Genomic DNA, 16,575 nt, shown 5'->3' with positions numbered 1-16,575 from the left:
ATCAGGAAAGGGAAGGAAGGAAGGAAGAAAGGAAGGAATTCCTTTAATGTCAGTCTTCGTCCAATGATGCCACTCATAACAGGGTTTGGGGAAAAAATTCCAACTTTATAACAATATCTTTATTTGAAGATATGTTCCATGTTTTCGAATAAGCTACATTTGGCAGAGTTCACACGATAGGGATAAACCACAATCACTGAGTCACCTGGTATGCTAAGCCAAAATCAGACAGAAGACAACTGCTTTTGTTCACATACAAAGGTTGAATACTTTTGCATGCTATATGGTACAAACTCAGCCATTTATTTTATTTATTTATTTTTTTTGTAAACCCTGTCTTCCATTATGGTTTACATCTCTCTATCCAATTTCGGTTCACTCTGAAGACCTGTTGAAGAAAAACATATCTTAATACAGCCTGGGAACTCATCCAGGGAATGAATAAAGAACAAGTAAAGTAAATCAGATTACTTGGGGATGCAATGTTAGATTTTTGCAGGGGGGGGTTTGGAGGGGAGAGAAAAGATTAGGCAGAAAGACGGCTTTTCAGTAGTTGTAGATGGAATAGAATTGCTGTTGGATCTTGATTCTTCACACCATGTGTTGTAACGTGCTATTGTTGCCTAACCCTACCACCAACCTTCCAGTATTTCATCACAAATTTTAACAAATGCTAAGGGTACAAAACAGTTATAGTAATGAAACACAGCCAGCCACATTTGCTTTCTGCCAAATCCATTTCACAACAGCCATTTCTTCATGCTGGATACGGATTCTCTCAACTTTATCCTCGCGTGGAGCAACCTATCCTAACAGTGTATCTCCTTTAACAAACTAAGTATTGGGAAGTTAGAAGATGAGGACTTGTTTTCGCCTTGACATCCGTAACTGAACAGCTTCACCGATGTATTTAATCTTGGGTTTATTGAATACATCAGAATTTACTGTAGTGTTGGAAGAAATATCCATCTGGCTGGGGGATTCTGGGAGTTGAAGTCCACCCATCTTCAAGCTACCAAGGTTGAGAAACACTGCTCTAAGGTATTGTAGACTCTGGGCTAGAATAGAATGGAATTGAAATAGGAATAGGAATAGAGCTGGAAGGGACCTTGGAGGTCTTCTAGTCCAGCCCCCTGCTCAAGCTGGAGAATCCATACAAACCTATAGAGGGAGATATACCCCCTTTCCTCTTCTTCTTCTGAATCTGCAGTTTGAATGGCGGATCATTATTTGCTTTCCAGCCACCAAAACCACCGCGAGCTTACCCAAAGCCCCCGACCCCATTTCCTAGGTCTGACGAACCAGTTGAAAATTAAAAAAAAAAAAAAAAACTCTTCCGCCTGAAGGGGGCGCTCCTCTCGCCTTGTTTTGGGCTCGAAGTGCGCACGCGTCCGGTGGTCGGTTTCCTTTGTTTTGTTTTGGTTTTTCCCTCCTCCTTCCCTCCCTCCCTGGCTCGCGCGCGGGGGGGGGAGGGAGGGAGGGAGGAAGAAGGAGACTGAGCGCGCGTGCGCACTTCAAGCCTCCAAACCCGGACGGGAGCCAAGACGAGGCGAAAGGCCCCGCCTTTCTCTTCCCTGTTCCCAGGGAACGGGTCCTCGCCGCGCGTGCGCATAAAAGCTCACCTTTTATTGGCCTTTCTCTCCCTCCCTCTCTCTCTCTCTCTGTCTCTCTCTCTCTCTCTCCTTGCTTCCGGCCGCAGGCTCCGCCCACCCAGCGAGGGAGGGGCCGCTGCGCAGTTCTCGGAGAGGCATCGACTGAAGCGGCTGGACTCGGCAGAGGCAGAAGCGGCCTCGGTGCGAAGGAGGCTTTCCCCTCATCGACAGCCCTCACAGCCGCCGCCTCTCACGCCCCTCACGCCGCCGCCATGGTGAAGATCGCGTTCCAGTCGCCCTTCGCCCACAAGGACGATCCCAAGAAGGAGGCGGCCGAGGCGCTGGTGGCCGAGCAGGTGAGGAGAAGGAGACGCCGCTGCTGCTGCTGAGGCGACGCCGCGACGCCATTTTGTGTCGGGGGCTACCGGCAGCCCCCCCGGCGCCTTGTCTTTCTCCCCCCCCTCCCCGCGGGGCAAAATGGCGGCGGGACCCCTCGGTGTTTCCCTCAGACGCCTCAGGGAGAGAGAGTGGGGGTGTGAGGGATGGGTTTTGTAGTCCTCCGTGTGAGACGGTGGGGGAAATGGGGGACTCCCTCCCCGACGAGGGTCTCGTGACTGGTTCGTTGACCGAAACACCACACGGAAAGTGGGGGGGGGGGTTTGGGGAAAATAAATTGCATTTTTATTCGTTAAAATTCCCGCTTGGCCGGTGCAGACGTTGCATATAAGTGAGTGAAATAAACTGGATAAACGGCAATAAAATAATAAGGCTCCTCAGCCCTTTCCTTCCACCACCCCCCAGTCCGCCGGCCAATAGGGCAATGGTTCTCCCCCCCCCCTTTTTGCTGGCTGGGGAGGCAAAGCGGGTCGTGTGTATATACGCGGGCGTGCAAGACGTGCGTGCGCGCCTTGCACCGTCACGCGTGCAGCTCTGGGACGTCACGTAACGTGTGGAACCGAAGGGGCCGACACGCAACAAGGAATCCGAGAGCCGGGCCTGCGCGTATAAAGGGGGCTTCCCGTTCGAAAATGAGCGAGAATAAAAGGCCTGCCGTTGTTTGCATGGCCTGCAAAATGATTCCCCCCGTTGGGGATTCGTGGAGGCTCATTCATGTCTTTTTTTAAAGTGGTATTTAACCAAACCACCATGGCACCTTTCTTTGCTTGGGCATCTTTTCCCCCCACTTCATAGTCGTCTGTGCCTATTATTGGTGGATTTGTGTTCTGCCTGCAGGATTTAGTGGGGGAAAGGGGAAGGTGGTACTTTGGTTAGATATTTATAATACACACACACACAAACACACACACAAAGCAGACTTCAGTGTTAGTATGACTAATCCCCTATTGGTGTGAATAGAGTCACAGAGAAGAGCCTTATAAATACCATTTTCCCTGAAAATAAGACCCCGTCTTACATTTTTTTTGAACCCTGAAATAAGCACTTAGCCTTATTGCCATACGCTCAAAAGCTCGATTGGGCTTCTTATCAGGGGATGTCTTATTTTGGGGGAAACAGGGTAGAAGGACATAAATACATTTTCATTGGTAGGATATACTTCCTTCTGCCTAATTTGAGGATCTCCCTCCCTCTCTCTTAATTCTCCAGTGAACCTGCCCTGGTGGATGATGGGTGGTTGATCCTTCCAGGAAGAAGGCAGAGAAGGGCCTTTAGCTAAATGGGTGGCATATAAATTTAATAAATAAAATGGGGGAAGAGACCGGAATTGCAGGTGGAGTTTTTGTTAATTAGTTCTGGGTTGTTGTTTTTTTATGCTGAGTGGTAGCAGTTCTGCCTTGTCTAGAGGTGGGGCCTAGAGGCATTTTGGGAGATATAAATTAGGCTTGAAAGTGGTGCATTATTTTACATCATAACAGCTTCCCATTCCTTTCTAAATTAAAGTTCTTTTTTAAAAAGTAAGGCATGGAAAGGTAGGACATGGGAGAGGGGGGTAACATGTTGCCTTGAAGTGAAAATAAAGATAAAAATCTAAAATAATGAAACATGTTATGGGGAGTCGGGTATTAAATTTTTTTCTTACAAAAAGTTTTTTAAAAAACACTAATCCTTTTCATGCTTATATAGAAGTAAGTTCCTGGTTTGAAAATAGAATGAGGATACTGTGGATTTCCATCTTTCTTCCTGGTTTGTAGCATTTCCTTAACAGCTTTTTAAGATCCTAGCAATTTCATTAATGATCTCTCCATTGTAACAGCTTTAACCACTTCAAATGTTTCCAGATTATCCTTGTTCCTATTGTTTTGCAAAATGCTAATTATTTGCATGAAAGAGATAAAAAATTTTTTTACAATCAAATACTTTAGTTGACCCTATATGAGAATAACATGTGATCTTTACATTTGTTTCAAAAGGTATTTTAGGAACTATTTCACCTATTAAAAATCATTTTTAAAAAACCTATTAAAAAGTTAGCAATGGCAAGGCTGGGTTAAGATATAATCTCATTGAACATATTAATTCTCCAGGTGGGAACTATGGAAATTAGTGGTTTCTATCTTGGCCTTAGCATGTTTAAATAAATTTGAAGGCCTATATCAAAACTTGCAATTCGCTTTGAAACCTTGGTAGTGCTCCTTCAGAAATGATCGCACATGTTGAAGGATTTTGGGATGCATGCCGGTGGGGATTTTTGACCAAAATTGGAAGGAAGTTTGAAAGATTTTATAAGGCACATAACTAGCAGCACAAAGGAAGCCTAATTCTGTTCTGCTTTCTGATGGGAGAGAAGATTAGGCAAACATGCAGATTAGGCATTCTTTCTGCATGCACATGCAAAGTTCAGAACTGTCTAATCATGCATTTGGTTTGAACAGTTTAAGGAGTCTAAGATGTGCTTATTTTCAGTAGGCATGCTAGTGTATATATATAAAATCTGCAAAATTATCTGATTTCCTGTGTCTGGCTTCAAAACAACTCTTGAGTCATTCCAGTTTATAAAAAGTAACAGCTGGTTTGTTGACAGTGTACATGTTTGTGACTGATTATGTTTGGAAGTTACTCAAAACATTATTTTCATGCTGCTTGTATATACAGGACAATTTCAGGCAGTTAAAAGCGCCTGATTTGTGACAAGCATTGATGGTTTGTCCCTAATGGCTGAGATTGTATACTTGACTGATATTACATGCTGTTCTCTTTAAAATGCCATGTAAAATGTTTCTACTGCCAAGTGCACAGAAATTGCTCTGTGATGGGTGCTTAAAATTCCTTCATCTTGTCCAAATACATGCCTAAACCCATATAAGAAGTACAAATATGAAATAGTTTTACCATTGGTCCATTTTTCAGAGTGCTGGTGCACACTAACCTCATTTCACTATCTTGTAAAGTTCTGTTTAAGCTCAGGAAATTGTAAAGGTTGTGTAACATCAATTTTTAACTGCTTAAAGAGGAAAAGGTCTAGGACAGCAATTTAGCAGTCACAACTGGGTACCAAAATATAGGCTAGTGGGCTAAAGAACTGCACAGGGACTAGTTATATGTATTCACTCTGTGTGTGTGTGTGTGTGTGTGTAGATTTTAGTGAACTGGTTTTATTTTCATTGTAATACTTCAGCTTATGCAAAGTAAAATCCCTGCACCGAAGAAACTGGGCCAATTTCATAGTGGATTACAGGATGTTTTAAATCCAACCATAATATGCATAACATTCACAATAAAGGGAAGGGTTTTTTTTAGTCTCAGTCTTCATAAGCCCCATTAGATGTAGCATGATTTTTGAAAAAGAATTCCACTATTGATGATTGCCTTGTAACAGTTTTAATGAAAAAAGAAAATCATGGCTTAATATCAGATTTATATGGGATTAGTTCTAACCTTATAGATCAGGGGTGTCAAACTCTATTTCATTGAGGGCCGCATCAGGGATGTGTTAGACCTCAGGGGGCCAGGATAGGCGTGGCCAGCATGACATCACTTGTTTTTTGGGGGGGGCGCCTGTGGCAGCCCAAGTGCTCTGCCAGCGAAAACAGGTTCCCAAGCTCCATTTTCAGCTGGGACAGCCTCCTGCATCCCTCCGCCAGAGAAAAAATGCACCACATGCCAGTCCTTTGCTACTTCCAGGGTGGCCTTGCGGGCCAGATCTAAGTACCCTGTAGGCCAAATCTGGCTCATGAGCCTTGCATTTGGCACCCTGTTATATAACTTTAAATATACAATGGTGTTTCAGTGTTATATATAGATCCATATTTTAAAATGGGGACATTCAACTTTTTTCAACTGGTGGGCCTCTTGGGATTTTTTTTTTAAATCCTTGATCAACTTGCCTATTTACAGAATCCCTGTTAAATCTCAATTTCAAAGCAGTATTGTCAAAATGCTGCAACTATTTGAACACTTTTTTTCAAGTTGTTTTCTTTTATTCTTTTTCTGGACAGATGTGCGCTTTCCAAACAAAACAATGGTTGAATCCTCTCATCATTTTTTTTTTTTGTTTCCTAAATGTACGGTATGTCTTGGATACGAAGATGAAACTGGAAGTTGGATCTCTGTTTTGCAGTAGGCAGATTTCCCATCTTAAAGTCATAAATTACTGCATGTAAAGTGGGATGGGCCAGACATGTTGGCAGTGCCTAGAGAGGTATCTTCAAGCACAGTAATGCCTTTGGACTTTATGTTGGCCACATCAGTCTTAAGCTGTGTACCTAAGCATGTTGTATACGAAGGCCAGCTCTGTGTCACACCCAGGATTTCCCTTAGCAGAACACGATAAAGATCAAATGTTACTTAACCCAGTAGTAGTTTGATTAGACAGCCTTAGTTTCCTGTCTGGTGGCCAGACAAGAGGCAACTTGGGTTTAGGGAGCCCTGTCAAACATCAGATAGGAAAGTTGCTTTATTTGTTGTCACAGATGTTTCCTGTGCGCCTAATCTACTTTTGTATTAAGTCAAATGACAACCTGCTGAGCCAAAATGTGCACGTAGTATCTCTTCTCTCCCTCCCCACCCCCAAATCTCCTCCAATAACAATCAGGAGACCTGCTTTTCCAGTATGTTGCAATTCAATCTGAAGCTTCTGCAAGCACAAAAGCATTGTTCTGGTTTATCTTAGCAATTTAGCAATTGTGAGTTTTCATACAAATCACCAGTGGCAGCAATAGGACAGGGTTGGGTTCCAAGTAAACAGAGCTGCAGTTAAAGTATCATGGTGTTCAATAAACTTCCGTTTTTCTCACCAGTGGCCAAAGTTGTTTTCTCTTAGTTGAACCTACTTCACAGCTATGGTGGTGAGAAAACACTGTCTATTGATGAGTTTCTGAATAAAGAATAAGATAAAGCTACTAAATAAATATTAGAAGACATTTCTTTAACATTTGAGACATAGGATATGGAAGTACCAGTATAAAATAGTCCTCAACATCTGACCATAATTTGGACTGGAATTTCCATCGCAAAACAATGCAATCTTAAATCAGGATATCACAGGGCTTGACAATAGTAATCCCTGCACTGCCTATTAGGATAGTTAACAGAGCATTACGAGTTAAGTGGGTATGTACCCCAATCCGAACCATTCTGGGCTTGGTTGCTCCCAGTCCTGATCCATAATAAGGCAAGAGTCTTGGATCTTCCAATTCCACCCTCCTATCTCTCCCCCACCCCCCTTCCATCTTTGTCCTTTGGCTGCCCTGCAGCCTGCCTTGAGGGACAGCAAGCACCCAGGACCATGTGGTTTTGGGATTGCTTGCTGGGGGCCGGAAAGCACAGCGCCCCAGCCAGTGCCAACAACCATTTGTCCAGCTGCTTTCTCTCCCAGTTCCCTGCCCGACCTTGTTCTGGCCTGAGGCCTTAACCACTATGCCAATCTTGTTCTGATAATGTTTATAATACTGGATTTTCTAACTTCATAAAAAAAAAGGCCTTACAGAAAGTGAAAATTAAAAAGTTAATCTTCAAATGTTTATTGCGGGAATTTTGTTATAGATCTTCAAATATACTTTTTGGAGCCTTTGTTCTATTTCATAAATCATCAGAGACTTTCAGATTGAATGATCCAAGTAATAAAATATTTCTTAGGCAGGGATACTTAACTACCTTGAACGTTGAAATGCTGTATTAGCATTTGTGTCAGTTGCTGATAAAGAAGTTGTGGTTGGGAATTTCTAGTGAAGTATAAAGAATTCTATGTTTCTTGCTTACACAGATAGCTTTTATTTTGTTTCATTCTAGGTCAGCTTAATGGTTCCAGACAAGTTGCAACATGATTTTTTTAATGCCTGACTTTTGATTACAATACTTGTGTAGCCAGTATCACATTTAAAGCAGCATTTTTTTTAAAAAAAACCCATTTTTTCAGGATAGTCAGTTATCTGAATAAAATCACCTTCATACTTCGTATTTTAGCCATATGGACTCTTCATGAGTTGTTGATAGTTGTGGAATACATGTACAATTGGTTTAATATGGTAAATTCAAGTGAAATCTAGGCCTTTAATTTGTTGAAGCTCAAATAATTGCAATGGTTAGCATTGTTCATTGAAACACAAATCTGCGTGAGCAGCATATATTGGGTGCTAGAGAACTGTAGCTTTTTTTTTTGCTTCATAGAACTGTTTTTTGTTGGTTATTTGCAGTTCCTCTTTTAACCAGTTGCAAAAAAACCCCACATAATTACAAAGAATTCTAAAAATGCTTCCTCTTCACAGCCATCATGAACTTGTGCTGTAGGATGGATAGTTAAAGATAGATAGAAACCAGACAGTAATTGTAGGAAATGGAGTACCTGTTCTGAACTAGAAACAACTATTTCTTGCCTCAAATTGCAACGAAGTATTCTAATGAAACTTACATTTTTTAAAAGCCTGAGTAATCCTGGAGGATGAATAGAAATTCAACAACTTTTGCGATAATAATCTAATTGTCAAAAATTCATTCTAATTCTCACTCAGTGCCATGGTGAAAAATCTATAGTCTCTTGATGGCAAAATCAGAAAAAAAGCATTTACATTACGTGACTTGGCAGCTGGATTTGTGAAGCATGAGAAATACAGTTTTTTCTTTTGTTTTATCTTGTTTGTTTTGTTTTGCTTTATCTTGTCCTCTTCGAAGAAGACCTTTCACACCAAGTGGAATGCGAGTTGAATCTTATCTTTGTATTTGGGGCAAACTCTGTAACCTTGAGCCAAAATCCTGTTGTGTCTCATATTATCTTTCACTTGGGAGGGTAATGTCACCCTATTGATTCAAGGAAAATAGTAATTTCATCTCTTAAGACAATAGAAAATTTAAAACAACTTTTTCTCTATGTTTTCAAGGACCCAGAAGTTGCAACACACAACCGTGAAGGTTCCTCTGGAAGATGTCTGCTGACTCTTTTGGGACTTGCTTTCATTTTAGCTGGAGTAGTGGTTGGGGGAGCCTGCATCTACAAATTTTTCATGCCAAAGGTATTGGAGACTTGATTATTATCCCACTTATTTCTGAGCTTATTTCCCCGATTTTTAATTGCTTTAGTCTGACTCTAGGCAGCATATATTCAACAATATACACAGTAAGGATGGGAAGCTAGTCCTTGAAGATTTTCCAAAATAATCCACTTTTTACAATCTCCTGGAGGGAAATGAAGGAGCCATCATGATCAAACTACTTCTTAGGAGCGGGATACCAATAAAAATGCCTCCTTCTGGGTGGTCGTTCCTTGATAAGAGATCCTTAATGTTCATATAGTGTATATTGGAAGGCAGATTCTCCCCAAATAGGTGGGTCCAAAGGTAGCCAGTTCTCAGTCTCACAAGACTTTATAGGTGATAACTCGTACCTTAAGTGGCAGCAAAGAACATGCTATAACAAGTGTTCCATGCTGCAGTGTTATCCAGCGGTCAGCTGTATGCCACACCTGTTGAAATTTCTGGACCATCTTTAAGGATAGCTCCGTATAAAGCAAATTACAGTGTTTTGTGTGACCAGTCATTTCCCCTATTTTATATTCTCTGCATAAGCAAATGGCTTGAGAAGGGGAAGTTTCCTTTATGTTCCTCCTTTGTGTTTGGTGAGCCAAAAAAACTTACTTGTTAACATATTCCTGTCCTTTTCCAGAAAGCGGTCAGTGCCCATCATGGCAGATCCCTCCTGTGGTCTTCCAGAATCCAGTAATGTTGATATGTGCAGAGGTGGTGGGAAAAATGGAATTAGTAGCACTTTCTTTGCTCATTCAGGGGAAACTGCTTCAGCAATTCCAGGACAGTTGAACTAAATTAATTCCTGCACCTTTAAATGAGTATTATAGCTGGCGATTTCTCCTTTTTTAAAGAACAAAATGTTCCGTGGTCAAATGTGTTACGTGGGAGAAGACAATCAGAACCAGGCAGCGGAGCCATATTTCCTGCCCATCGCTGAAGAAGCTGATATCAGAGAAACAGATAACATTGCCATCATTGATGTACCTGTTCCAAAATTCTCTGACAGTGACCCAGCAGCGATAGTGCATGATTTTGACAGAGTGAGTCCTCCTTGTGGGTTCTTTTTATTCTTTCTTTTGGTAAAAGTTTTGATGAAGTCTTCTTAATATGTGATTGGCTTTTTATGCCCCCCCTCCCTTTTTTTTTCAGGATTAAAGTCTGGTAGTCTCTCCTCCTCCTCCCCCCCCCCCCCAATATTTTTAAGTGCCAGCAATGTGTTTGCTAAATGTAAAACAATATTTATTAGTGCTTTCTGGGAGAAATTTCAAAGTAGAAGCCCTAATTGCACAAACAAATTCGAAGAAAAATTTGTATTGCCAAATGGAGGAGAAACGATTCCTTCTTCAAAGCAGAAGGGAGGTTTTCATTAAACAGATGTCCCCCAATGAGTTTGGCCTGTAACTCCCATCATTTCTCATCATTGCTGGAACTGGTGGGTGTAGGTTGGGAACATGCCAAGTTGGGATAGCTGCCTTTGCCTATAGCATTGCCCATTGATACAAAGGCAGGGAAATGACCTTGGGGAAAGAACCTAGAGGCTGCTAGGAAAAGACCAGGTGCAGAAGAAGCATGCAGTAAAGCCAGAAGGGGAGAGTCTTACAAAGAGATTCCCCTCCCCGGAGTATAAGAGGGAGAAGAGGCAAGATGCAGAGATTCTCAAAACTTATTTTATGGCCTGTTTTACTAAAACCTAGTTTTAGTCTTGTGGAATCTTGTTTCCTCATTTGGTCTACCTTAAAGGGCCGAAACCCCAGTTCTACATGCAGTTGGCTGGGAATAACAAGCTCTTATTTCTGAAAGCACAGTTGCCGTTCACAAAAATACACTGTGCACAGGCTTAGACATGCTTAGCACAGCCAATTAACCAGCAGGCCTTATATGGGACTGCTGCCTTATTATGTCTAAGCAGTAATCCTGTGAAATATTTATAGTCATTTCCAGTCAGTGTTAAGATAACTGCAAAGCAAAATTACAAGTTTGGAAACCCTAGAAAAGATATGGTTCTCTTCTTTACTTCCTTGTTTCTTGTAATTTAGTCCCTAGCATATTAGAAAGGCAGGTTAGTTTCAGTGCTTTTCATTATCTGAGAATATTGCAAGTGGAAAAGATCCAGTATTGGCCTCCATTTTACCCTCTATTTTTAACCTGATTCATTCTTGATCAGTCAATTGTCTTGGATTTTCATACTATGTAGGCTCTCATTCAACAATTGGATCTTGTGATAATCCCGTACTTAAATACAACAATCCCACACCCTTAATGCAGCTTGTCCCTCCTGGCACCTTGATATATGTTGGATCTGCAGTTCTCAGCTGGCTGTTTTACATAAAAGTGCTACTGATATAACGTAATTCTTTCCCCCTTAAACATGAATTTTAAGTCAAAGTTCATGTGATCTACAGAAAGCAAGTCTTCAACATTTCTCTCAGGGGTTTTATCATTTTCTTGGCCGGTGTTGGGTTTCAAAAATGAAATGTGTTTACAGATTGCTCCTTGTGAGGATAGCTTCCTATTGAGAACTTTCTCGCATTAAAAAAGAACAATTTGGGGATGTAGCATTATACTTCAAAGTTTATTATTTCTGTTTTCAAATTAATTATTAATTTTGTGGCAGTAAAACACATATTTCTCTTTTACAAAGGGCTGGTTTGAAACAACTGGCAGGACTGAAAATCCATCCTCTCTTACTGGACTTTTTTTTCTCCTTATATTCTTGTAGCTCCTGACAGCTTACCTTGATCTCCAGCTTGGTAATTGCTATGTGATTCCTCTGAACACCTCTATTGTTATGCCACCACGGAACCTGATAGATCTTTTCGCAAAATTAGCGGTAGGTATCACTCAGATGGAGCATGGAAATATATGTGTATTCTTACTGCAGTGCACATCTGTATGGCGAAAGTTTAGAACAACCATGTTGCGTCATTTCCAGAATTGCTGTAATGAAAGGTCACCAACTTGTGACCTTTAAGATCTTGTGCAAGCTGATGAGTTGGCATTTTTAAATCATAAAAGTCTGAAGCATCTGAAGTTGTGGGCACTCTAAAGCATGGTTCCTTTAGGGAAGGGGTGTCAAACAAGCGTCGTCATCGGGACCCTTCACTAAACCAATGGGGGCAGGATATGAGTTTAACACCCCTGCTTTATTTATTTATTTATTTATTTATTTATTGTTTATTTATTTATTTATTTATTGTTTATTTATTGATTTGATTTATATGCCACCCTTTCTCCGGAGACTCAGGGCGGCTTACAATGCGTTAAGCAATAGCCTTCATACTTTTGTATATACCTGCTTAGTAGGGCTTTCGGCCCCCCCAAGCGGTGTTCTTTTGTATACAAAGTCAGTTTATTGCCCCCACAATCAGGGTCCTCATTTTACCTACCTCAAAAGGATGGAAGGCTGAGTCAACCTTGAGCCTGGTGAGATTTGAACTTGCAGTAATTGCAGGCAGCTGGTGCTACTTTAACAGCACTTTAGTCTGCTGCGCCACCAAGGCTCTTTAGAGTGTCCCCAATCCCTTAATGTGTAACTGCTCTTAGTTGAATAATCACAAATGTCTGTATTAAGAATGGTATTTTTCCCACACACACACAGACGGGTTCCTACTTGCCTCAGACTTATCTTGTTCGTGAGGAAATGGTTGTGACTGAAGAGATTGATAATGTGTCGGATCTGGGTGTCTTCATTTATCAGCTCTGTGTAGGGAAGGAAACCTTCAGACTTCAGCGCAGAGAGAAGCTCATTGGTGAGTATTTTATTTTGAATTGTTACTGCATTTCAGGATATGAAAAAGAAACCAAAGGAAAAGGGAAAATTGGCGAGCATTTGAGAATCGACCTTTGTATGATTTTCTATCTTAAGGAGGAAAGCTGCCATGGGAATAATAAAAGTTCAGTAAACAAGGGAGTTTGTTAAATGGAGGGATTTTCCACCAGGAATTACCCATTAGGGCCCAGCTATTATTCCTGATGAGCCCTAAACTTTGAATTCAACTTTAGTTAACCCCAAATTCTGCTTTCTAGGCGCAGTCAAGCGTTACAGAATAAAGAACCATTTCTATATCTTCAGTCAGACAGAAGAGAGCAAATGTTCTCAGGACGTGAGGCTGCTATAAGATTTAAATAGCGGTGCCAGATAGATTAGCAGTGATTTCCTGGCTGATCCTTTTTTGGGTATGGGATAGGGTGTGGTGAGAAGGAATGTAACTTGGTTTCCTTAGTATTGGCTAACGAAATGAAGGGAAGGGCATGTTACATAATACTGGAGCACCCAGTTTTATACCATTCTGCACCGTCAGCTTATAAAGACTTTTAAACTAAGAGCAAAGTGTTTGGTTCTGCTTTAAATACATTGACCTAGAGTTGGTTTTTTTAATTACCTGTGTAATCCTGCTTGCTCCTATTTTAAATACTTTTATGTGGACATATGTATTCCAAACAGCTGAGGTGATTTACACAGCCATTTTACCCATGTGGGCACTCATATTCATGCCCCAGATGGCTTCCCTAAATCCTTTCAGCATCTTTGCTGAGTACTTTAATCCATCCCCTTCTGAAAATTGCCACTTGCCTCTTGAAAGCTAATGTTTGAGAGTGGACTTAGGCTCACTGCAGAGTCACTCCTGTCAGATTGAATTAGCAGGTCACAGTCAAGTCACTGTGAGTACTGAATAATAGCACCATACTTTCAGCATATGAAATAATGTAGAAAAGCGATGGCCATATTTGCAAGTTCATGTTCATTCTCTTACTACAAGGGTCAGCAGTAGGGGACATTTTGATACATGCTATCCTCAAGTGCCATTTAAGGATCTCTTAAATAGATGACCATTTCTTGCGAGATTTTGCTTGTGATCACCAGTGCTGTAGAAAAACAAAGTAGGGGAAATTTGCAAAGTATGATTTCTAGAATTCTTTCTACCCCTTTTACCAGCAATGAAGGGGATTACTTAATTTTTTTCCCTTCTCTGTGTTAAATTAATGTGTTTTCTGTCCATTACATGAGTGTATGTGCATTGGGAAACAAAGGGCAGGTGGCATAGGATTTGCTTTCAAACACATAATGGGGGTTTATTTTGTGGATCAGCAAATTCTGAGTTACATTGGAGGGATGTTTTTCTTTGCAATTCCTGATCAGAACAGACCTCTTTTTAAACTCCACTTTTCTTTTGCTGGGCTTCTTCCTTTACCTCCAATTTGCTCCCATTCTGTTCTGTTTTGGGGGAATTAAACTACAGGCGGCATCTTGAGCCCCTTCACTGGCTTCTAACATTCCATTAAGATGGAAACAATAAAAAGCTAATGATAGCTTAAAGATTCCATGTTGCAATCTTAGCCCCACCAATGTCCAAAGAATGATGTTTATGGTGATGACACTTTTAACAATAACTGAACATAGTTTTCCTGGGTATTTTTTTTCCTTCATTGACCTATAGCTCCAGTATGCATCCCTAAGCAATTTCAGTCAGTTTTTCAAGCTTAACTTTTAAAATGTATAGACTTCAGTTTCCAGAATTCCACAGTCTGCATGTTTTGGGAAGCCATTCATGCTGGATGACTGAACTTAAAACAACATCTTGTAGTCTATGGAAAGAAAAATCTGTTCTATCTGACCTGCACCTGTTCCCTGAATAAATTGGCATTGGGTTTTTTTCCCCCTGTCTTTCTAGGCCTTCAAAAACGTTCCGCTGAAAAGTGCCACATAATCCGACACTTTGAAAACGTGTTTATTGTTGAAACCAAGTTCTGTCAGCAATGAAAAGTACAGGGCGTAAAATGACAATCACGCATCTTCATTCAAGATCCAAGCTTTACATCTTCAGTTTCAAAATTAAATGTGCAGTGATAATCAAAAGCCTTATGTTTCCTTTCTGTGAATTGCTTAGATGAAAAGAAAAACCCTTTTAAATCCACAATAGGCTTTTTTTTTTTTTTTGAAATATGTGGTGCTGCTAATTTTTTCAGCTCCTTCAATTTTGAATAGTAACATTTTAAAATGGATTATCCTCTTAAAACATCTGTATGTCTGTTTTAGACTGAAGAAAATTGAAATCCAAATACCAGTTCCTCCATAAACATGTAATCAATTCATTACTTGACTCTTTCACAAAAACTAATACATTAATCTAGTTTGCACATTGGTTTCTAGGTTCATAAAATTGTTCTGCACTTGGTTTTCCATTAGGGAAACAAAAAGTAAAAGACACATCAAAATTTTAAGGGTTTTATTTAAACTTCATTTGTGAAGCATGTAACTTTAACCTTGGTAATCATAAGCAGCTAACATTGCTTTTTTCATTTTGTGCAATTACTGTATTAAATTTGTATGTATATTTGGAGCCTATCTTGAGCTGACCTTATTACTTTTAATTCCTCCCTCCTGTTTGTTGTGATATTTAGTTGTATAGTCAAGCACATTTATTCTTAAAAGCTTTTACATTGGTATTTTGGGTTACTGGACCTACTTAACATCTTAAATACAAAGGTATGCGATTAACATTTTTATTAGGTCCAGTTTTCAGTGTTTCCTTAGCTATAAAATTCCTATCTTGTGAAACTTCTAGAGCAGACCTTATGAGCAAGTTACCACTATTACTGCAGAGAATTTATCCTTGTTTGGGATTGTGGTCTGAGTTGGTAAAGGGATTTCTAGAGAGCTGCAAACTGAGTATTTTATAAGGGACTTTATATTTCACACAGATTGTGCAACCCTCTAATAAATGTTTCTCTTAAGATGATGGTGGTGGCTTCCATTTTGTTCTGACTGCGAAAAATTGGGGAAAGGGCCTATTTAACAAGGTTTGTGAACTGTTCTAGCATTGACATGGGTCTCGGATTTCTTTAGGGTGCTTTCATGTCCATTGACAACTTCGAGTTTCAACTTCAGTGTGAGTCCATAGGCTCCTGAAAGGTGCACATGGCTGTAGTGGGATATTCTGTTCATTCCAAAGTTATTGCTTAGTTCTTCAGTGACAAAGTAGTGACCGAGTAAAACCTCTAATCATTAAGTATTAGATTTCCATTTCAGTGGATTTCAAAAATGAAGCTAGTGCAGCAGTCCCCAACCGTTGCTGCTTGGTGGCCCAGCTGGAGGGCGATGGGAGCCAGGTCGCCATTCACGCAAGTGAAGCTGTGTGCAGGAGTGTGTGCACTGGCCCATCTCACGCAAGTGGCGCTACACACACATGCGCCAGCCCACCTCTTGTGCAGCCCAGTTCCTAATAAGCCATGGCCTGGTAGTGGGCTGCAGCCCAGAGGTTGGGGACCCCCGCACTAGTGGATAGTTCAAGAAAAAAAAAAGCGTGCCTTTGTGATTTGTACAATTTATGTTGCAGAATTCAGTTTTCTGTTGGGAAGAGCTGTGATTTGTTAGCCATAAAACCTCTACAGTGGATTTGCGTCATCATCTCCTTTCTTGAATACTAATGCAAAATCCTCTAGGCCAGCTTAGTCACAACAGAGCGTGCGAGTTTCCTAAGCTGTATGCTTTCATTTGGCCCTTTAAAAAGATGTTAGTGTAATTCCAGATGGTACTTCTGTATTGGGAGTGCGTAGTCTTGGTAGTA

The 16,575-nt window shown here is 40.7% G+C and overlaps 1 protein-coding gene and 1 long non-coding RNA gene across 2 annotated transcripts; one reads left to right on the top strand and one right to left on the bottom strand.

The window, feature by feature from the left end:
• Positions 1-282: 282 nt before the first annotated feature.
• Positions 283-1,617, bottom strand: LOC117675932 (uncharacterized). Its single transcript, XR_004594302.2, has 2 exons — positions 1,162-1,617; positions 283-388 (listed from the first exon to the last, which is right to left on the bottom strand). It is a non-coding gene; the product is annotated as an uncharacterized LOC117675932 (long non-coding RNA).
• Positions 1,618-1,732: 115 nt separating this feature from the next.
• On the top strand, positions 1,733-15,744 carry ITM2A (integral membrane protein 2A). The gene is made up of 6 exons (XM_034434995.3): positions 1,733-1,948; positions 8,864-8,995; positions 9,859-10,047; positions 11,727-11,837; positions 12,606-12,756; positions 14,680-15,744. Exons 1-6 carry the CDS (start codon positions 1,865-1,867, stop codon positions 14,766-14,768), a joined length of 756 nt encoding a protein of 251 aa, XP_034290886.1. The 5' UTR covers positions 1,733-1,864; the 3' UTR covers positions 14,769-15,744.
• The last annotated feature ends 831 nt before the right edge of the window (positions 15,745-16,575 follow it).

Source organism: Pantherophis guttatus, chromosome 12 (genome assembly GCF_059756535.1).
Source record: "Pantherophis guttatus breed Tessera chromosome 12, ASM5975653v1, whole genome shotgun sequence".
NCBI classification, from domain to species: Eukaryota; Metazoa; Chordata; class Lepidosauria; order Squamata; family Colubridae; genus Pantherophis; species Pantherophis guttatus.
This window is presented reverse-complemented; position numbering and strand designations above follow the sequence as displayed.